General features: G+C 39.7%; 1 protein-coding gene across 2 annotated transcripts; it reads left to right on the forward strand.

Moving 5' to 3' along the window:
• The first annotated feature begins 27 nt into the window (after positions 1-27).
• On the forward strand, positions 28-23,665 carry cpt1ab (carnitine palmitoyltransferase 1Ab (liver)). Of its 2 annotated transcripts, none has more exons than XM_046036656.1 (20): positions 28-167; positions 4,635-4,830; positions 8,135-8,302; positions 8,794-8,936; positions 9,864-10,035; positions 10,497-10,598; positions 11,677-11,814; positions 11,946-12,023; positions 12,744-12,851; positions 13,588-13,675; positions 17,208-17,403; positions 17,858-18,046; positions 18,153-18,258; positions 18,589-18,705; positions 19,368-19,532; positions 20,256-20,387; positions 20,494-20,646; positions 22,876-22,989; positions 23,224-23,316; positions 23,422-23,665. In XM_046036656.1, exons 3-20 carry the CDS (start codon positions 8,162-8,164, stop codon positions 23,503-23,505), a joined length of 2,319 nt encoding a protein of 772 aa, XP_045892612.1. In that variant the 5' UTR covers positions 28-167; positions 4,635-4,830; positions 8,135-8,161; the 3' UTR covers positions 23,506-23,665. The 2 variants fall into 2 exon arrangements, with proteins under 2 accessions (XP_045892612.1, XP_045892613.1); XM_046036657.1 differs by lacking the exon at positions 13,588-13,675 and adding an exon at positions 14,171-14,255 and having other exon boundaries at positions 29-167.
• Positions 23,666-23,940: the final 275 nt, after the last annotated feature.

Below are 23,940 nucleotides of genomic sequence, written 5' to 3' on the forward strand. Positions count from 1 at the left end.
GCCCCCTCCTCCAGACCAGGTTCACATGCCGCGAGCTGGCTGCAGCTGTCTGGCAGGCGGCACACCAGTGATATTACGACGCACGCGCACAAGCAGCGGCGGGAGGCGTTTTCCTCACTGAGCGAAAGTTTGAGCGTGGATTCAGTGTTTGACTGACTTAAAGTACGGTGAGTTATATTTACATTGTGTTGTTTAACGTTTTTCTTTACAAATACAGTACTTGATGAGAGGGTTCGACTTCTTATTTTGCATAAATGTTTTAAACTGCCTTTTTTCTAGCTGAAAACAGAAATTCCTCCAACTAACGCAACTAACGTTAGCCTTGAGGTTAACGTAACGTTAATCTCAAGGCTAACTTGTTGTAGCTTGATACGTTCACGTTATTTAGATGTTTAGTGACCTATAATATAAATATTTACATGCAAATTCATCGGATGAATCAACTCTTTGACATTTTCTTTTCATATTGCGCCCTCTGTTGGATAAACACTAGAGATACCGGTGTTGCTGGGATGCGGCTGCGTGCTGTAATTGTTTTATACAGTCTATGTGTTTGGCCAGTGAAGTCACAAGGATTGCTTATGATTATTTGGGGGCATCTTCTTTTTTTTGTCTTTTTTTTATTTATTTTTTTTAAACCTGTCCTGCCCAGCAGCCTGGTATAGAGTACGATGAGCTGGATACCATATTGTGCCAGACAGATTTTACTTTAACAAGAGAGTATTAATATACTCCTTTGTGTGTTTTATTTTTTATTTAAATATGTATTGATTGGTCACCGGGCTGACAGGGAGACAGACATGGGGATGGGGGGCACAGACATTGCACAGACACAGAGAAAGCACAACACCTGTAAGAGAACGGGGGTGGGGACAAGGGCAAGGAGCAAGGCACTAAACACCCACCCCCACTGAATGATAAAGTCGATCAAGGGAGACCAGAGAGACTGGAAGTTTGTTAATTTGTTGGGGGGGTTTTATAGCAGGGGGTACAAGTGGCAGAGATGCTTAACATGCGCTTTATTAATGGTTAAAAAATTATCATAGGAAACTATTTTGTGATATATTAGGTTTAATCTTAAACATACAAAATCCTTCAAATGACAGTGCACTGTTTCGCCCCACAGTGGTCCTGTGTGCCGCATTAGGTGTAGAGGTCTCTACTCTAAGTTGTTTTAAGGTGTAACACAGAAGAAGAACAACCAAAATAATATGTTTTATTGACTTATTTTAAAATGCAAATGCTGTAAATAACAAACAGCAGAAGACAGTTAAATTCAATCTTAAATCTAGATCTGTCTGCTGAACACTGCCTGTGAGGATTGCTCCAAGGTTTGCAACAGCGCCCTCCAGTGTCTGAATGTACACATGCCCTGAGCTGATTTGACTTCTCTAACCATAACCCTGGTCCTGTTTTATACATATATGGCCTTGTCATGGGATGCGCAGGTGTAGAAAACAAAAAAATAATGATGGCTGAATTCTATGATGTCCACTACAGAATTGTTTTTTATGCAGTGCCGTCTGAGGGCCCGAAGGTCATGGCCATCCAATATTGGTTTTCGGCCTTGTCCCTTGCGTACAGAGATATTTTTTTTGATTCTCAGAATCTTTTAATGATAATATGTACTGTTGACAATGAAATACTTTATATTGAGAAACATTATTCTTAAATTGTTGAACTCTTTCACAGAGTGGTGAAACCCTCCCCATCTTTACCTCAGAAAAGACTCAGCCTCTCTGGGATGCTCTATTTATACCCAAATCATGTAACTTGTTGCCAGTTAACCTAATTAATTGTGAGATGTTCCACCAGGTGTTTTAGTATTTCACAACTTTTCCAGTCCTTTGTTGCCATTGTCCCAACTTCTTTAAAACCTTTTGCTGGCATCAAATTCTATATGGGTATATCATTTTCCGAAAAACAATCAAATTTCTCAGTTTCAACATTTGATAAGTTGTCTTTGTGCTATTTTCAATTAAATGTGGTGTTTTAATGTTTAGCGCATCATCGCATTTTGTTTCTATTTACATTTTACACAGTGTGCCAACTTTTTTGGAAATGGGGTTGTAGAATGGAGCCATTATTATTAGTAACACCTGTGATTTTCATACTATGACAAGTCTAAACATCTGCTATGAGAAAAGCCTATTTCAAGAATTTCTTCCTAGATATTTTTCACAGCAGACAGTTTGACTTGTCATGGATGAAACCCGTAGCTAATAACATTAACAATGGCTACATTCCATTTGGATCTTCATTGCCCTTTCACTAAGTCTTCAGGAACAATTCTAATGCAATGCTCATTAATCTTATTAATTAAACCTATGCTTTCCCTGCTGTGACACATCAAAATGTCTGCTGTAAAAAAAGGTCTATGGATAGATAATATTGGGAACCAGTAGCTGACACTGACAATGCATAGCCACACAGATTTTTCCAGTAAATTGTGGTTGATAGACCTCTTTTTAGAGGATGAAATTGAGTAGAGCAGTGCTGGAATTTTGTTGAGGTCACCAAACTCATTACACTTCATAAGAGTGTAGGCTGTTTCATCCTCAAAGGCGCAACAATACAAAAGCCTAATAAAGAGGTCTGTGAAGCACGGCATGGGACACTCGGGTGGCTACATTTCTTGCAGACCACTGCAAGATCCACATTCCAGGTCCCATTAGCAGCATTAGCTTGGTTGTGCATTGCTATCATTTTGGCTGCACTGGCACTAGTGACTACATACAAACTCAAATGAAGGTCTTTACTGGCAGGAGAAAAAATGCCTAAATGTATCCCCCTGCATTGTTATATTGTTTAATTTTAAAGTTACATTTCTAAAATATTAAGTGGAGCTAAAGAAGAAGAGCTAAATTGTTCTCAGGCTACATTTTGAATTAATTTAATAAAATTTTGGATCCAACATTGCCCGGCATAGAGAACGCATATTGGTGAGGTGGTGTTAGTATCATGATATGAGGGGGTGGACACGATATTAAATATGAACAACATAAAGCATTACACAATACAGTTACCCTGCAAGAATACTGGCTTTGCTAAATGTTGTTTTTGTTCATGCTGTGCTATAGAGGTGTGCATTGTAATGTATCAAATATTTTGTGTTCTCCATGGTCTGTATTTAGGGGATGCAAAATGTTTGTCAACAAAACTTAACTTATAGGCAGAGTGGGCTATTTGTTCAAGGCTATTGTACAGGTGTTGCTTTCATGATGTCTACCTTCTGTAATGCAGGAACTGTACAACCAAGGATGATTTGATTTTACAGATTCTATGAAAGAGTGCAATTTTGAAAATCACCCGTGATTTTGCCATGCAGTTTATACCATTGTAGCACTTCATGTAATATCTCTGACTATATTTACCGTACATCAGACTGTGAGTACTTGGCTGAACAATTAATCAAAATATTATCAAAATTGCAATAAGGCTTGTGTAATATCCACAGGAGCTACATTTATTTCATAAAGGTAAAATGTGTCACATCATACCATTTTTAAATGAATTATTGTGGTGCTACAAAGGTGCCAAAGTGGGAAGTTTAGACCTTGGAGCAAGCACACTCATCATTGGGGTTTTGGCAAGAGCCACATTTCTTTGACATCTAGCATTACATTCTGTAGCATAGTGGTTCTCAAGCTTTTTCATGTCAAGGACCGCTAAACTGACACTGACTCCTCTGGCATAATGTTATGTTGTCATTTCTCTGGGTTTCAGCGTTACATTAGGCCTACAGTCAATAAAAAAAGAATGAACGTAAATTATTGAATCTATTGAATTTATTGAAATTGAGAATCATTAAGAACCGGAATCGACTAGCAGACTCTTTAAAACCTTACCCAAAGAGTTGGGTATCGTTTTGAAACAATATCATTGACATTTATAGGACCCTGAAGCTCATATAGACGTCAATGCAATTTGACATGTGTTTGTATTACAGTTTTGACAAGTGTGCATTAATTTCACATTAATCAAACCTTTGTTTTATAGAAATCGGTCAGCCATCATGCCCTTTGAAAAAAGTGTTCCCCTGTCCAAGTGTTGTTAAATAACCAACCTGATAATAGCCAACTGTTTGAACCAGGCTCAGCTGAGATTTAGTAAGAGACGGCTGTCTGATGCTGCTTTACTGTCTGACTGTACTCCAGCAGATAGTAACTGTTAACACTGGTATCATTTACATATTTACCACACTAACAATCAGATCTGAGTTTGTATGTTTATGTGTGTTACAACCAGCTACAAAGTTTTACACAGGTTTTCAGCATTTTCCAGTTTTCTTGTTATTTGATGGGCAATGGGCAAGACTCCTTTATATGTTTTTTCATCAGTTTCATTGAGTACCTTGTTGTTTCTGGAATTTCGTTAATGAATTACCTAAAAACACATCCCATTTGGTTATTATATCAATAGACAGTTTCTACATTTATTTTACACATACCGGTACTTTATTATTTATGGTATATAGGCCTATCATATTGTGTGTGTGTGTGGGGGGGGGGGATACGGTATACCATGATATAGGATTGTATCCATATTGCCCAGTCCTATTTGTGGTGCAGATGTTGTTAATATTTGCCCATCCAATCGACTGGATGAAGAAGTTGATACAACCCTTTGTACAGGACAAGAGACCTCGGGGGGCGCTGTTTATACCAGGAGGTGCTCTGTAGGCAGTAAAAGGGGGCAGGCTGCATCCTCGGTGTGTACACAAGTCTGTGCTACCATTCATGCAGAGTGAATAGCAGTCCCCACCGACAGCCGTGCCACATCCTCGTCAAAACAGAAAGCTCTGCTCTCTCCGACTGATAGGAAGGGTTGGTGAGTAATTATCCTTTTTCAGTTCGTGTCTCAGCTTGGTCATGATTCTCTCTCTCTCTCTCTGTCACTGCACATTTGGAAATTGGTGTGTAAATATGACTGCAGGCAGGGGTTTTGGGGAGTAGATAACCTCGACAAGCTAAAACCCTATGAATGCTGTCGTTATCTTTCCGCAGTTCACGTTTATGCCGGTTTGTTGTATTTCCTCCTGGGCACAGAGCCGTGCGGCGTTCACATGGCGAATGGTAGATTTTCGTACCTTCGCATTGACACGACCGGACGGCTTGTGTGCTTTTTTGGCCTGTAGCAGTCAGAAATTAAGTTTACAGACACATCTTGACTCAAGAAGGTGGAAACTTAACCTCGAGGGAAAGGGTCTATCTCGACCACAGCCATACTCTTGGTTTTTAACAGCAGGTTCTGAAAATATATGTAAAAGAGGCCTCTACTGAACAACTGCATGACACATTTATCCTGTTATGACTTTACTTTTTTTGATCGATCCAGGTAGGGACCTTGTCAACACTCCTGCGTTGTTCATAACATGAATGTAGGCAAAAGTCCAAGTAAAGGTCATTCATTGACAACCACCTGGAAGCTCTATTATCATACATATACAGCTCTATTATTTAGTAATAATACCTCCATGTATGTGTACCTGACAGTGGCCTACAGTGTGTGTGGAAAAAGATTTTAGAAATTTTAGATAAGGTAGATATGTGTGTAAATGTCAACTGCCAGTGAAGGTCAGTAAAAGCTGGTTTGGCAAGGTGTCCCTTTTTTTTTTTTATAAGAGCATCGTAAAAGTAGAGATAACACTTTGTTTATTTACGTTGGTTATTTTGATAAATAAATATAATATGGCTGATTGACAATGGGGGTTGCACACTAGTGACCCAATTTCTCACAGACCACGTGGGTACGATACTTGATATAACCAAAAAAGTGTAACCTACATATGTCGAGCATATTTGTCTGGAGTAACTGTGTGTGATGAAGTGTTTTTGTAATGACAACTAGAAAAAAGCTGCCTTTGGTGGATGATGTGGCGTTTGCGGTCAGAATAACAATGCAGCTACGTTAAGTGTATGGATACTGGAGGTTAGTTGACATGATAAATTAGAGTTAGACAGGGGTTGCATCTGCGTTTAAAATACAGTTGTAAACACAATGGGATATATTTGGTGTCGTACGAGGATTTGTGTGTATTATGTTGTCGGTTTTACCAGGTATCTAAGCGGCGCAGCGCTGCGACCTTTCCCCTAGTTTCTGCAGCACAGGGTGGATCATGTGATGTTGGAAAGTAGCTGGGGGAGGGGACTGGCTGCTGAAGCACTGCTCTGTGCATACTGCTCTTTCCGAGGGCTGGAAACATAGAAACGACGTGTCTTGCGTCCAGAGTGTTCTGGTTGAATGAAATAAAAATAGTCTCAGCAAAGAAAAAGGCATTGCTTTTCAGAAATGAAGTAGAGCTTTGCTGGAGAAACGTTGCTAAAGTCTTGTGAAAGCCAGTGTGAAGCCCTTGAAAACCTAATATGATCAGCAAAGCATTGCTATGGGATGCCATGAAAACATCAAAGATTTACGATCGTTTTAGGCAGTTACTATCTATGTATTCTCACTTGGCGATTGACAGCAATTGAAATAAACTGGAAACAGAAGGTCCCTCACAACCAATGCCACAACCAGAGTTTCGTTCTTCAGGTGGTGGTCTGCAGTTAACAAATGCTGCTGGTCTACTACACCAGCGATGGTCAAATAAAGGCGTAACTAACGTAATTTTAAATGAAGACATATCAGTCTCTATCAGCATGAACAATGCTAGGCATTTTGTAGGTTTATAATCCCTGCCTTATTTATTACCAGGAAAACCAACCCTTTCATAAAGGGTTATCATTTCATATCACATGTCACATCCCAAGAATCTAATGTGAAAAAAATCAAAAAATCTTTAATAATTCAGATCTCTTTAAAATATGCCAAAAATAAATTATATATTTAATAAAAATGGAAAAATAAAAAAGCATTATTAACTCTGTCAAGAAGGTCTTGTTTTCAGTGCTGTTTTTTTGTTTGTTTACCAGCAGCAGTAAATTATATAAAAACTTAAAATTTTCACGAAACTTGGGTGAAGAGAATAGCATGGGCCCACGAATAACCAATTCAGTTTTGGAGGGGCTCTGAGGGGGTGGCTAACAAGACATATATAACGTTAGTGGTTGTCCTTGCAGATTTGCATTTCACTGACTGTACTTTTGGCCTTTGCAGAGGTCTGCACTTTCTGACTGCCCTTTTAGTTGAAATACGTAATAGCTCACTTAAGGTTTACAATTTAAAGATAAAATGAGTTTCTAGTTTAGAATAAAATTGTTTGCCTAGCGTCAACACCTGCCTAACCAGTTCAGAGATGAGTACAACACAGACCTCCCAGTACATCTTCTTCGGTGTCAACTTCCAAGAACCAGTTTAGTTGATATAGGCTAATAACTAAATACAAAAAACATGCACATGGAGCTGATTCACAAAGGACATCCTTTCTATTCATGATATTTCCTATAAAATATTTATCAATATTACTAAGCGTTCAAAATCTTGTCAGTTTGGTGCTTTGGTTACTATTTGTACTTCTTAGGGTATGCTATATTTTTATAAATAAGTTTCAGTGTTGCCTCACATTAGAGCTTTTTAGAAAGGACACAGACAGCACATAGCTCTCTGAGACACGAAGAGAGAAATGTCTGTTATAGTAACTTAAAAACGCCTCTCATCTAACACGTTTCCACATTTTACCGCTTTAAAAGTGTCCACCTCAAAACTTACTGTGCTTCTGAGTAAGCATGCAGTTATCCACCTAACTCAGTGATAACTATGTCAGTGTTCTTTTCAAAAAGAAGAATTTCACACTCAGCCTTTGCCATTTCCCTATAAAGATTAAATTGAATTAAATTAATTATTAAATCTCGGAAATTAGGTAACCTGCAGCGTTGTCGATGAATAAGGACCACTGATGTGACTGTGACTGTGACAGGAGTAATATGAAAGATTGTTCTGATATTTGCAGGGCAACATTTATATACAGCCCCGTCCAGATATCAGGATGTACTGATTGTTGTTGTGATCTCGACCATTCTTGAATTGAGTATCCATGTCAACCTAACTTTGTGATGAATTTACTAGTTGATAATGTCATCCACATTAACATAAAGAGAGACAAGACTGTAGGAACCAGAATTATGTTTGATACAAATGCTCTTGAAACATCAACTTCACTAACTTTAGTGACTTGCACTCTCCTTACCGTCAGTGAACCTACAGTACAGTAGTAGCCACCATGGCAGAAGCTCACCAGGCTGTGGCATTCCAGTTCACCGTCACCCCTGATGGCATCGACCTACAGCTGTGCCACGAGGCTCTGCGTCAGATCTACCTCTCTGGCCTCCACTCCTGGAAAAAAAGGTTCATTCGCTTCAAGGTGAGAGGTTTCAGAAATATAGTCTTTTTTTTACGAGCTTTGATTGAGTTTTTGTTACTCTGTTGTTGTCTACTAGTAGTATCTCACAAGAGTTTCAGTTTTGAGTAAATATTCCGTTAATAAACTGCATCATAAGGGCCCAGGTAATGTTTTTCTTTTCATCTATTTAATCTATTGATTGCTGGAGGGTCACTCACTCCCACATAAACAGCCAGCAGTGACTGTAACCTTCCTGTCTGTTGTTTGTGTCCTACCCTTTGGCCTAGATGTCTGTTTACAGTCATACTGAGTCATTCAAACACCTGTCAGCTTTTTCACACATTCCTCTTTTGTTTATATTTGTAATTAACGCTATCTCGAATATGACAGTAGGATCCAAAACGCTATGTTATGAAATCAATGAATTTGAATGAACTATAACCTTATAAAGTATTTGCTCTCTGTGACCCTGATTACCTTTGTTACACTCCATTTGGCTCACCTTTCCACAGAATGGGGTAATGACTGGTGTGTATCCCGGCAGCCCTGGTGGGTTTATGGTAGTGGTTGTGTCCTACATGTCCTACAATAAATATAATCAGCTGGATCCCTCTCTGGGGTTGATTGCCAAGCTGGGCCAACACATACCAATCAGGTAAGACCGCTGATATCATGAGTTGCTGTCCTAGCATAACATTGTGTTTCTTTAGGTTTTTTTTATGTAAGCAGACAGAGAACGCCCAAATCTTCCATTATTAGCCTTATAAAACAAAATGGAACACTGAAGAATATTCATGTCATGTCGTGGAGATTGGCAGGGTTATTCAAAAGGAGTTTGGCTAGAAAGCATAATAGGTGTGGAAGAAATTCTTAACTATGATGAAAAATCCAACATATGAAAATGCTTCATTTTGACAAATGCATAACGATGATGGTGGAATGCATCTGACTCAGTGTCATCAAGCTTTTATTGTTTTTATGCAGTTATGCACATGCCTCAGGTATTTGCAAAAAAAACATGTAGGCCTGTTTTTTTCCAGTACTTCCTTCAGTGGCAGCTGTAGGTGTAATTAGACATTGTAAAATGGTCGCCTTCATTTTTGCTAGTCTTATTCCGACATCACCACCAACTGTCGACCACATGTCTTCTTCATGTTTGCTGACAAAGTTGATCATGTTTAGTGCTAACACTTTCTGATCATACTAAGCTTTTAATGCCTCTCTGGGGATTTTCCCTCAAGTCAAGGACGGTGTTGATAAAAGTGTCGTTAAGGTTATCGGGTAAAAAAGAAAAAAAAATTGAAGTGGGAGAATTGCCAACCCTGCTTTTGATTTCAAAGATCTAAATCAAAAGGTCATTTCGATTGATTTTCAATTTAAAATCAAAAGCGTTACACTCCGAGTTTGAATACAAATTTATTACATCGTATTTAATTTTCCTATTATATATGAATTTCCATACTTGATGTGTCCACTCTACAGTTGAATAGGAAAGTCTTAATTTGCTGATGTTATATATTGACCCCCTCTTTGTCCTGATGTGGCCCCTTATCTCCCCTTCTCTCTCTGTCTTTGTCCACAGTCGATATATGTCCACAGACAGCCAGAGGATAGTTGGAGGAGTTCTGGTGGGCACGGGCCTATGGGTCACCATAATCATGATTATGAGAAATGTCCTAAAGTGCCTGTTGTCGTGGCACGGCTGGATGTATGCACGCCATGGCTCGGTGTCCTGGTCTACACGTCTGTGGCTGGTGAGGCAATAAATGTGCTTCTCTGTTCAATGTATTTAAGAGCAAATTCATGCAGGAATGTCTAGCGTGATTCTTTTCACAGGAATGAAGAATGCAGTTTTAATTCATTTAAGTCTACTATGCATTTATGTTTCCTTGTAATGTAGGCCTTAAAAATACACAGAATAAAGAAAAGATGGTTCATACTAAGGCTTAATATTATTAAGGTTTAACAATTCCAGGTGAAAAGTAACTACACTGAGTCAAAGATACAATTTCCTTTTTTACTTTGAAGTGTGTGCCATACTACTAGTACTACTAAGTACTATGTAGATTATTTTAGGTTAACCCACTGAGGCAAAGTGCGAACTTACGTGTTCGCACTTTGCCTCATACCACGCTGGTTTCTAGGTGTAACTTTGAACTCCCTTCCCTCTCCACTCTCCCCTCCCCACTGTCCCTTATCTGTTCTGCTTTTCCAGTTACTAGTGAAGGTGTTTTCTGGCCGGAAGCCAATGCTCTACAGTTTCCAGAACTCCCTGCCACGGCTACCTGTCCCCACTATCAAGGACACCTGCAGAAGGGTACTTGTTATTTTAGTATGTAATTTCAAGGTACATGGTGATTTATTAGTCATTCTACAGCACAAGGCTGCATAACGAAACAAAATGTGTAGTTCCTTCATGCTACGCACACAATATATAATTACACGCAACATATAATTAAGTGTAGGCCTACATACATACATACATAAAATATGGTAAATTAAACAATACACTTTATTTATATACATATATACATACACGTAGACACCCCAAACATTCAGTGCATTTTTTTAAATTGAATTTGCATCTGGGGTGAATGTAAAAAGCAGCAACCATCTTCACAATAAACAGTCTGATATTTGCAAGCATCATCAATGTAAAACACAAAGATCACCTCCTCTCATCTTGCCGGAGTCTTGCACTGACAGTTTGGAACATGGACCACCTGCTGAGTGCTTGATGTAGGGTGCTGATGGGGCAGATCTCTGTAACGATGTGGGCACTAACGTCTCTGAATTCCGTTTTCTGGTCAATATGTTGACATTTTGTCCAGACCAGGTCTTTAAGAGCAGAATTAAGTCCAAGCTGGGCCAGCATCACTCCTCTCCTGGCTCTCTATCTTCTCCTCTGAGCGATCACTGTAAGTTTTGGAAAGAAAGCCGGAAAAATAATAAAAAACAAAAGTATAGCGAAGTTTGATGGAGCTACCGGCTGCTGCTTCTACAAGCGCTGCCAGTTGCCATAGCAACATGGTTGCTGACTGAACCAGTGCTATGTGCATTTCTGATCATAATGTCCCAAGCCACTGGACTGGAACCAAAAGTCATTTAATACGATTGACTTGCATGTGCATCCTTATCTTTGTCTGTCATGCTTCATACCCGAGTGCTCTATTTGTACAGTAAGCAAGAACTTGTTAAGCAATGCAATACCACTTAACTTCACAATGACATTTGTCACATCTATGTAGATTTCATTAAAACTCCGCTAAACAAATTCCAGCGTGCCTGTCATTATCGGTCAGGCTAGTTTTTGTGGCCTATCTGCTCTCTCCTTATTGAAAAGCAATTGACCCTTGCCTCACTCTTTGTGACTATGCATTTCTCTGTGTTGACAGTACCTAGACTCTGTGCGTCCACTGATGGATGATGAGCAGTATGAACGGATGGAGGCTTTGACCAAAGACTTTGAAAAGAACCTGGGCCCCAGACTGCAGTGGTACCTGAAACTCAAGTCCTGGTGGGCCTCCAACTATGTGAGTTAGAGAGAATTCCTCTACCTTTCTCTCTTTTGTCACAGTTTTGGAGACTGTCCCAGGTCTTGAATCTGTTTCAAACTGTCAAGAAAAACAGTGCGTCTAATAATGTCACCTGGTCACCTACACAGGTCAGCGACTGGTGGGAGGAGTATATTTACCTCAGAGGCCGTGGGCCCATCATGGTCAACAGCAACTATTATGCCATGGTGAGATATCTCTACCTGAATATCTGTTTGCAGACAGTGTCTCAGCCTTTTGTTTAAAGATTACGCAGTAGGCTTCTCCATGTAGATTGTGATTAATTCTTGGAAGGAATGTGTTTGGTGTTCATCATTAGTACTGCAGAGTAACCGATGTCACCTCCAGGTACACCAACTGAGATTCTGTTTGATAAAAGTCATCGAAAGGGAGATATAATAACATGAGCTCTTGAACTGCTTTGTGGCACATGACAGCTCTGCCAAACATAATACACACAGTGTTAGACTAAATAGTAAATGATATCTTTACAACAAAGAGGGACAAATTGAGACAGTAGCCTGGACTGTCACTGCAGCAGGGCAGGCATGAGTCACTGCTCCTGGAGAAACAGTTATGTGGATCTGTTTTGTCAGTGTGCAGTTATCAAATAGATAGTATAAACGGGCCAATACCATGCCAGCACCATTGAAATGGCTGTTTTGCACACATTAAAAGGATTTCTTCTCTTGCTTACAAAGCCAAAAACACTGCTCTCAAAGGAGGTAGACTTAATACAGGGTCAGTGGAACAACACTCAGCATGTTTGAAATGGAAGTTACTGTATGTGTGCATACAGTCCTTGGCTAAAATAACAAAAAAGAATATATGGTTGGATCACACCATGATTTGTTGGGTGAAATGTGACTGATTTATTGAATTATTACTATTAATCTCCTCTTTTCCAGGATTTCCTGTATGTGTTCCCCACCTCCATCCAGGCTGCCAGGGCAGGTAATGCCATCCATTCCATCATGCTGTACAGGAGAAAACTGGACAGGGCCCAGATCAAACCAGTGAGTATAGAGCACCTCTGTCCCCCTGTGTCTCTCCTGAAATGATTTTGTTAAACTTTGGTTAATCTAGAGACATTGTGAAGGTGTCCTATAAGCTACATTAGTACATGTTTGACCATATAAATTCTATGTAAATGTTTAACTTTTTCATTTATTATTTATTGATTCATAGCTGTTATCTCAGCTGTGTCAGTGAGTTTACAATGAAAACTTCTTATCTTTCACAACCTTTTCTTGTGTACACTTAAGTAAGCTTGTCATCCACTATCTTACCAATGATAATGTAGGTAGCGGATATCCTCAGCTCACTGTGTATAACTCTGACTTTGGAATGAGCCATGCGCTGCGCTTTTTGCTTGTTTTGTTTGAAGTAAAAGTGTGATAACTGCAGGGCAAGATCACAAGCATTTTGGGAAGTCTTGGTGAATAAGGCTTAGTGAATGCTAGTGATTTTCCTGACACAGATTAGTGTCAATGTCATCTCTTCTCGCTCCTGTCTGTCCTCTTCCTTTACGAACCTGCATGATCCTTAAGTGATCCAATTTATTTTTACATTTGCACAATCCTGACACACAACTCAACAACATGTTGCATAAACACACATTGATTTCTTGCAAAGACTGATGTATGTATTTATAAAAAAACACTAACGCATGAGTTCGTTCTGTTACACTCTCACATTCGGTGTCTCTGTTTTACTGTTTTGTCCCTTTCGCTGTGTCGGACGCTGCGTTAGATATACTTGCTGGAAAACAAGGTTCCTCTGTGTTCGGCTCAGTGGGAGCGGATGTTTAACACCACCCGCACCCCTGGTTTGGAGACAGGTAAGAGGAGGGCACATCTCTGCTGTGCCCTCTGACCCCCTACCCTCTGACCCTAGCTATTGCCGTGGCAACGGCTATTGGAAACCCTGACTCCTAGACTCATTCTCAACAGCACAGCCCTGAAACAATCCTACGTTGGCTTTTCTTAGGCTTATTTTAGGCATCTATTTGGGAGAAATAAATATACAAATTTAAGTAATTTGTTAAGTATAAATATTTAAAGGCATCTAGATTTTCGGGCAGATTCTACTGCAAATATTAATCAGGGCTTTGCTGCTGGCATTGAGATAGCAGACCACTGGTTTCCGGACCCTGCTCATGTCTCCCTCCCTGGCAGCCTTCTGAGGTCTGATCAGCTCCCTAAATCTATCATTGCTCCCTCTCGACTTCATCCATGCTCCTGTCCCTGTAGGTGTGTGTCTGCTGCCGCTTTCTGGGGATTTTAGTGGATTAGTTTGTCATCTCTCTGTGTTTTACTCTCCCCTTCTGTTTCAGCTCATGCTCCTACACACTATTCCCATGTGCTCAGCCCAATACGAGTATATGTTCAACACCAGTCGTGTCCCAGGTGTAGATACAGGTAGAGTCTTTAGCAGTGCCGCCTCCTCCACACTACTCTGACTGTTCTTCTCCTTGGGACATTTGTCCATCTGTTTGAATTAGAAATAATCTGACCTACATAAATTAACAATGCATGTGTGCTGGTCTGTAAACATTCAAGAACTAATTTGCATGACTCAAATCTAATGTTTGAGTTTCTCAACAACAGCAACTCAAACACTTCAGGCAAAACAGTCATAATTTTAGGTAAGACCAGGAAGAAACAGTGTTATGCTGGCCTGAATACAAAGACATGCATAAAAAGAAGTTCTGGGTATTATTTCACATACAGTTAATTATGTGTTCCGAAGATAATAAAATACTATTATCACTTTAACTCCTAGGTGGTGCTCATGGGCATTTGTTATCTAAAAACAAAGAAAATCCCTTTGAAAGGACAGGAAGACAAATTTGCTGCAGAAATGTCATGATAAGCTTAAACAACAGCAACTTAAACAAGAACTCTGTTGAAACTTGGGATTAAGTGTTGTTCAGAGCATTAAGAACTAACATACACTATCTCACAAAAGTGAGTACACCCCTCACATTTTTGTAAATATTAGATTTTCTGGCCTAGTGGCAGTGAGACGGAGCCCTAGCCTCACCGGTGTTGTGCCGAGTTCTCTGCACCTCGTGGGACGTTCGGATCATTTCTCACCATTGATGAACCACACAAAGAATATTCTATCATTTATGATTATAGAACTTCAAATGGACCCGCAAGGAACTGCGACGTGCATGCAGTTCTCGGCCACACGCCATGCACGCAAAACTCAAGACCGGAGAATGGCAGGCGAGCAAAGAGAAAATGTTCTACAATAAGCCTCCGTGTAGCTGGAATGTGTGCAAGTTACACTGACTAATAAAGGTTATAGGTTCGACTCAGAACTGGCCTCGCCATGGTCGACCAAAGAAGTTGAGTGCATGTGCTCAGCGTCATATCCAGAGGTTGTCTTTAGGAAATAGACGTATGAGTGCTGCCAGCATTGCTGCAGAGGTTGAAGGAGTGGGGGGTCAGCCTGTCAGTGCTCAGACCATACGCCGCACACCGCATCAAATTGGTCTGCATGGCTGTCATCCCGGAAGGAAGCCTCTTCTAAAGATGATGCGCAAGAAAGCCCGCAAACAGTTTGCTGAAGACAAGCAGACTAAGGACATGGATTACTGGAACCATGTCCTGTGGTCTGATGAGACCAAGATAAACGTATTTGGTTCAGATGGTGTAAAGCTTGTGTGGCGGCAACCAGGTGAGGAGTACATGTCTTGCCTACAGTCAAGCATGGTGGTGGGAGTGCCATGGTCTGGGCCTGCATGAGTGCTGCCGGAACTGGGGAGCTACAGTTCAATGAGGGAACCATGAATGCCAACATGGGCAGTATTCCAACATGACAACGACCCCAAAAAGACCTCCAAGACAACAACTGCATTGCTAAAAAAGCTGAGGGTAAAGATGATAAACTGGCCAAGCATGTCTCCAGACCTAAACCCTATTGAGCATCTGTGGGGCGTCGTCAAATGGATGGTGGAAGAGCGCAAGGTCTCTAACATCCACCAGCTCTGTGATGTCGTTATGAAGGAGTGAAAGAGGACTCCAGTGGTAACCTGTGAAGCTCTGGTGAACTCCGTGCCCAAGAGGTTTAAGGCAGTGCTGGAAAATAATGGTGGCCACACAAAATATTGACACTTTGGGCCCAATTTGGACATTTTCACTTCACTATTACCAGCGGTTTAGACAATCAATGGCTGTGTGATGTGTGTTGTTTCAAGGGGACAGCAAAATGTACAAGCTGTACACTCATTACTTTACATTGTAGCAAAGTGTCATTTCTTCAGTGTTGTCACATGAAAAGATATAATCAAATATTTACTAAAATGTGAGTGGTGTACTCACTTTTGTGAGATACTGTATGTGACATGCACGGTCGGTGTAGAAATGACCTCTAATGCAGGATATAACTGGGGCCGTGACAGACTGACTTTACATCCCTCTCTGTCTGTAGAAGACAGAAGTGAATTATGACAAATAAGATTCATTAACATGTATAAGAAAAGCAGTAAATAGTTTTTTTTTTTTTCTTTTTTTTAAATTAGTAAAATGTTATGAGTTTAAAGTTTGTATAATGTTTTTTTGTAGACAGAAAAATGGAAGTTAATGATTCTAATAATGCATAAATGGATCAAGTTTTTTTTTATTTTATTTTTTTTTTGTAAAATGTTAAATAGAAATGAGAAAAGTGGCCTGTCAGTGGTCAGTCCGCATATTCATAGACACATTGCTGGAGATGTAAGTAAAACACAGGAGGCGAAGAGACTGAGGTTGTCCTTGGGGTTGTTTCTATTGTCCTCTCCTTTGTCTTGACCATAACAATGGCAGTGCTTGTTTGAACATTGTGCGCATTATCAAATCAGTATCAAAACTTTGTATAAAAGATGCAAATTATGTTTTTGAATTGGTTTCTCTTGGTCTTGCACAGTGCTGTTCAAACAAACATCGCCTCAGTTCATTGTATTCCACAGCACTGACTTGTTCTCAAATTACTTTTCCCTTTTCATTCCACTTCCTTCACTTCCCATTTCAAGCTGCTTTAGTTTTTGAACTGGGCAGTCCCTCACGTCATATAGTATCACTTTGAATTCCGTTGTTTTAAGAATAAGAAGGATCTTCTCAAAGATAAAAGAACCAGCCCTGGATGTTGTGGATATCACACATTACTTAACACTGGGACCAAGAACATGTTTGTTTCCAGAAATTAAATGTTGTGACATCCACACTCTACCTGTTACCTTCTTTTTCACATTAGATTCTGATTTTAATTTAAAGCTGCGCAGAGATCCAGACACACATCTTCTGTCCTTGACACCACTCCCAACATTCCTCCAATTGTCTTCTTTGTCTTTTTCCCTCCCCTTAATGTTGGTCCATCTCTCCCAGACACCCTTCAGCACGTGAACGAGAGCAAACACATAGCTGTGTACCATAAGGGCCGTTTCTTTAAGGTGTGGATGTTTTATGACGGGCGGCTGCTGTTGCCGCGGGAGATCGAGCAGCAGATGGAGAGGATCTTGGCCGACAAGTCAGAGCCCTTGCCAGAAGAGGAGAAACTAGCCGCACTTACTGCAGGGGACAGGTGGGTGGCATTATAGAGCAAGCTGCAGCCAGTATTGTTGAGGCTGCACAATTTACATCATGTAGCATGACAGGAAGTACAGAAATACTGTACATAGATATTGATTTATTTCAATGATATGTACCAAGGTTGATTCAGTGAAGTAATTTGCATTCTGCAAAACATATAGTTATATAGTGTTAGTATACTCAGTACATATGTTGATAGATAAAGGTTAATATGGCAGAGTTAGAACTGCCTAATGCCTTGATGCAATTTTGAAGCAGATATCAATACTTCAGAATTAAAAAAATTGGAAAACAAGATATGATCAGATATTCAGTTTTTAAAATAAAGATGTTATTAACATTTCTCACAAGGTTCATTAAAATTTGATACTAAAGAATTGTACCCAAGTGATGTACTGAGCAGTATATTTTGCAGTTGAAAAAAAATTAATTCGAACATTCTGTAGGACTCCATGGGCCAATGCTCGTGAAACCTACTTCAGCCGTGGTAAGAACAAGCAGTCTCTGGATGCCATTGAGAAGGCAGCCTTCTTTGTAACCCTTGATGACACAGAGCAGTACTATGATGCAGACAACCCAGTCAAGTCTCTGGACAGTTATGCCAAGTCCCTGCTCCATGGAAATTGCTACGACAGGTCGGACAGATAAACTTGATGTATCTTCTTTCTGATTATCAAAGAGTCTGCAGTGCAAACTCATTTATAAATAAACTGAAGGTGTTTATTCCTTATTTTCATTCAGGTGGTTTGATAAATCCTTTAACCTGATAGTGTTCAAGAATGGCACCATGGGACTGAACGCAGAGCATTCCTGGGCTGATGCTCCAATTGTTGGCCATCTGTGGGAGGTACATCAATTTAGTTTCTATCAATGTAGTTTTTTATCCACTGAATTTCTCATATTTACTTAGATCCAGATTGTATTTATGTCACATGGAATACATGAAGAAACCAATTCCACAGTTTATCTTTGTGTATTATCAAAAACATTTCCTTTTCTCTGTAAGGGAAAACAACAAGTAATACATTTAACTAGCTAAACAATCTGACCTAATACAATGGAATGGAAAAGAATGTTTGTATCTTCTGATTGGCATGATGGTTGTCCATCAAAGTACTTTTAGACAGAAATGTGAAATCAATCAATCATGTTATGTTGAAACCTGACTACGTTGCAGCATGTACTTTCCATGGACCCTGTCAAACTGGGATACACTGAGGATGGTCACTGCTGTGGGGAGCCCCACCCCAACCTACCAGGTCCTCAGAGACTGCAGTGGGACATCCCTGCTGAGGTAAGGGCCGGGCTATTCACAAAAAGAACTTGTCCTACCATGTTGGAAAGCAAAAGTGTTTATAGCTGTTAAAAAAAGAGCCTCTCTGTAGGCTTGGAGCAAAGCAGGCTAGCATAAATTCGGGGGATGTGATAACTGTTTATTAAATGTTAAAAGTAGCTCAGACAGTCTCTCCTGGAAGACTCATGTGAATGTGGAATTGTTGGTTTCAGAAAATAACAAAAATGGAACAATTCCAGTGCTGCAAAGGTGTGGGGTTAGGGTGTTTTGTGAAGCTGTTTGACCATCTGACAAACCTTTCAGATGGAGTACACTGGCAGCTTGAGACTGCTAGAATGTCTCTTGCACTGTGGGCTGATAGTGAGAATTGATATTCATAGGCCTTGTCTTCCCTCTGCTGGTAGTTTGAACTATGTGCACCTATGTGAGTTAGTATTTTGCTAATTAAATACAAAGATGCAGAGAAAGGACTGTTGGGTATTGTATTATTTAAATTTAAAGTGTGATCGTACAATAATTGGTGTTAGTTTCAGAAGTACTAATGCCAATTACATTTTATTAATTTCAGCTTTTAAATACAAAATACTGCTTTATAAACGTGTTGTCAGCCATGCCATGCTGCATCTGCTCAGTCTAAGGTACAACTCTGTCACTTCCTGTAGTGCCAGGAGATTGTCCAGAGCTCTCTGAAAGTAGCCAGAGCTCTGGCTGATGATGTGGACTGCCACATTTTCCCCTTTATTGACTTTGGCAAGGGTCTGATTAAGAAGTGCCGCACCAGTCCTGATGCCTTCATCCAGATCGCCCTCCAGCTTGCTCATTACAGGGTAAGTACAAATATTTCACTGCTTTCTCAGCAAAATTTCATGACTTAATAACACTTTTAATACATTTATTTGTTTGTCATTTAGTGGCATTTGCATGTTATGCTTATTATTATAACAGCTGATGCAGTCCAGTCACATTCCCCCTTAAATTCCAGCAGAGGGCAGTCACTACTTGCCAGCTGACATACTGTACAGTGGCTGCCCACTGCTCCCTTCAGGGATGGGTTAAATGCAGAGGATGAATTTCGCTACATGTATGTGTATGTGACAAATAAAGGACCTCAACGGTATCATTGAAGACCATCAAACATTGTCAATGATCTATTTAATCATATTAAGTTGAATCATATTAAGTTTAAGGCTGTATTTTCCTGTTAGTTGTGCATTTCATTTGATAATATAAGCACAAGCACATATAAAGGACACGATAATACGGTTTACATTTTCCGCTAATTGGTAATTAGCTTCAGATAATTCATTTATGTAGCTGCCTTGGTTATGGCAGTTTAAGTATGGTATTGCAGTTTCGACATGGTACTTCCTGGTGTGTCTGTTATTTAGTCAATCCCTAGTATGTCTAAATATCAGCCCCCTGAAAGTCATGGGTGTTTTTGGTAATTATCAACATAAAACTCAAATCGACTGCTAACTTATTAACAATTTGTAAAACAACTTACTGTGCTTTCTCTTTTATTAACGCTGACCCAAACTGTTTCTCAACAGGACAAAGGGAAGTTCTGCCTGACATATGAGGCATCCATGACGCGTTTATTCCGTGAGGGCCGAACAGAAACTGTGCGCTCCTGCACCATGGAGACTTGTGCCTTTGTTCGTGCCATGATCAGAGACGAGACTGTAAGGATAAAAAGCAGCAATACATCACACCTCTGGTTACAGCGCTACTCTTAGTCACCCCAATTGTTTGTCATCTTTCACTTTTATCTCTTTCCTTTCCATTCAGAGAGAAGAGCGCCTTAAGTTGCTCAAAGTGGCAGCAGAGAAGCACCAGGACCTGTACCGTCTGGCAATGACAGGAAAGGGCATTGATCGCCACCTTTTCTGTCTCTATGTGGTTTCCAAATACCTGGGAGAAGACTCACCCTTCCTTAAGGAGGTACAAGGTGTTTTTGCAAGTTCTGCTCTTAAAGCTGCCATCACCCCAGCGTGATATTGTCCACAAATCTATTATTATTGATCTACAACAATACAAAGAAACGGGCTATGTGCAGCTGCTCACTTCTTCATACAATGACGAATATTTGAGAGTGGTCACCTGTTAAACCTTTGAAATAAAATGACGGTTTCCAAGATTTGGGTCTCAGTCCTGTTCTAGGCTGAAGGGGACTTTTTAGAGTTTCATTGAATTCGTTTGGACTAGCTGAAAATGAATCCTAGTCCTGAATTTATTGTTGGGAGGAACTCCTGAATGAGTGGTATGTGGTTGAAATGAATCTTGTCTGGAGAAAGCTGAACGGTTATGTGTGACAAGACTTCCTCTTTCATGTGCTGGTCATTGTTTAGTCTGATTAGCAATCATGGAACCCATAGGCTACTGCCTAACACTATTAGAATGCAGATACATTTTTAAAAGTTAATAATAAGATAATCTCTATAGGGTTCCGAGATTGACAAAAAGCTAAATTGTCGTTAGACGACAGCAGATGACATTTCAACCAATGCGTTCTATCTCTTTCTTTCCATACGGAATGTTACCTACATGAAACCAAAGCACGCGATTTAGTTAATAAAGAATACTTCCTTCGCCTACAGATTCTGAATTTATGTGCAGATATCTGTTATATAGATTAGCAAACAGGGGCCATATTACAGAAACTTCCTAACCAGCAGATCCTATCCTAACTGCTTGGTAACCATGGTAATAAGTGTTAGAAATTGATTTAGGAAAAAGGCCATTACAGATTAACAGTTCCTAAGTCAATATTCCTTTCCTAGCTAAAGATAGGAAAAGTGTATTACAGAAGCATCCTAACTTTGTAAAATCTTAAATAAACTCTCCTAACTCTTAACTGTTGAGCTGTCCTAACTTTTGCTTTTCCACCAGTTAGTGTTTGCTAACTTGTTTAATCCACATGGTCGCTCTTTTATTGCTTTTACAAAATCAACAAAATGTCAACAGGCTGAACTTATTAATTGATTCTACCGATGTGTTTGACAAGACCGTCTTTAGTAGAAAGGCTGTTGGTGATGTAACGCTAGATCTATAATGTCTCATTAACATAATGTAAAGGCTTGATGTAACTAAAGGATCCTAATGCAAGTCTTTGATAGGAGATTGTTAAGTTCAAGAAATACATGAAAAACATGATGACGTTTGCCTGCAGCCTTTATTAATATTTTTTACCTTCATTATTAACTTTCCCGAGAAGAGTAGCCTACGGGTTTCTGCCGGGGTCAGTGAGTGAGCACAGGAGGAACCACTACCAGGTTTCCTCTGCTCTTTGGACACAACAGTTGCCTTTCTCTTCGTATCACTGTAAATGGACTGATTTTCTTTTTAACAGAATCAATGCTCTGCTGGATGCCGGATATGCAGTGGTGACTGTGTCCGCTATTTTAGCCCACTCTCTATCTTTAATCTCTCCAGATAAGCGTTACGTGAATTTGGATTTCTCGACAGAGGTTACCAACACCTCTAAGTCATCTGACTTGAAGTTCAATAATAGATGTTGTTTCTGCTCCATTTTCAGTTTATGTTTCATTAAACAACCCACAACAGCGATTAAAAGCTGTTTAACTTGGCGAGATGAGAAAAGTGGCATCAGTTACTAGGTAACAGACATAAAAGTTGATAACCGATGTTGGATTGAGTATTTGGGATTTCCTAACCTGAGATAAGATCGGATGAAGTAAGATAAGATAGGATTCCTAAAGTTAGTTAGGATTTGCTTCTGTAATATCAAATTGTGAAAAATCCTATCCTTAGACTCTTCCTATCTGAACTTGACTTAAGATAGGAACTTTCTGTAATACGGCCCCTGGCTCATAAAGCTTACAGGTGCATATAATCATTTTATAGTAGGTGTCTACTTACTTTTCTGTGGTAAGAGTAAGTATATTGTTCTCTGTATACTTCGAGAGAGAGAGAGAGAGAGAGAGAGAGAGAGCGCATTAGAATGAAAAAGCAAATTTCTTCACCTTCCACTTAAATGTGACATGGAATATTTAAATCCAGCTAATCACTGTTCTATAACATGTACAAATGACATGCTACTAAAGCTCAACATAAGCTCCCCTTCTCTCAATATTTTTTACTGGGCTGAGGACACAGCATGATTGCTTTGACAAATGAATTAAATATAGTTTTTACCTTTTTTATATTTAGGTCCTCTCTGAACCATGGAGGCTCTCCACCAGTCAGACCCCTCTGCAGCAGGTTGAGCTATTTGATCTGGTCAGACACCCGGAGTATGTGTCCTCTGGAGGTGGATTTGGTCCAGTAAGTTATCCTCCAGTTTTGACAGTAAAGACAGTGGAGACGATTGTGCAGTGTTCCTGCACAAAAGTCTGCAATTAGTGTCCAGTAGTGTTTTTATGTATATCATTAAATAGGGAATAATAAGTCTGAATATAAATGTCAGATATTCCCACTTTTCTGAAAAATATAGTTTGAAAACTGACTGTTCGTGAGATTAAACTCATATCTATTTTGCTTTGTGCTTGTGTCCTTAAGGTGGCTGATGATGGTTATGGTGTCTCCTACATCATTTTGGGTGAGAACCACATCAACTTCCACATCTCCAGCAAACACTCAAGCCCAGAAACCGTAAGTTCACTAGTTTTCCATTTTTACAGACAATTTAGATTCTTCTATGTTCATTGCTTAATGACGAGACTTTTTAAAAAATCTTCTTCCTCTGCTTTATTTCAGGACTCCCACCGTTTTGGTGCCAACATCAGACAGGCCATGCTAGACATGCGGGATCTCTTCCAGCTTGACAAGAAAACCAAGTGATTGTCCTCTCCATGGGTGGAACAAACATAAGAAGTTGTTTTTAGCAAAATATCGTATGCTTCCTGAAGCTTGTACATAATCAAATGTTGAGGTTTGGGTTATTTTTAAATTAATTGATGTTACAGAAATAAGGGTGATTTAAAGGTATTTGGAAACTTAACTGTCAATATGTGTGTAAGGTGTTTTATGTGTACTGTATGTATAGGAAAGGTGAGATTCTGGTGGGATTGGGTACAGGTCGTGGCACAGATCAAAGTTTTTATTCATAGGACTGTAAGCACCAGTGCCTTAGTGACCCACTAATGTAAAAAGGGCAGAAAGGGAGGAGGGAAGTAGAGCAGCTTTAGCCTGAGATCAAGTCTTTATTACCACAGTTTGACATTTCACTTGAAGGATTGTTCAGTAGCATCATCTAATATTTGAATTATGTTTTAG

The sequence above is a fragment of the Micropterus dolomieu genome, linkage group LG22 (assembly GCF_021292245.1).
Source record: "Micropterus dolomieu isolate WLL.071019.BEF.003 ecotype Adirondacks linkage group LG22, ASM2129224v1, whole genome shotgun sequence".
Taxonomy (NCBI): domain Eukaryota; kingdom Metazoa; phylum Chordata; class Actinopteri; order Centrarchiformes; family Centrarchidae; genus Micropterus; species Micropterus dolomieu.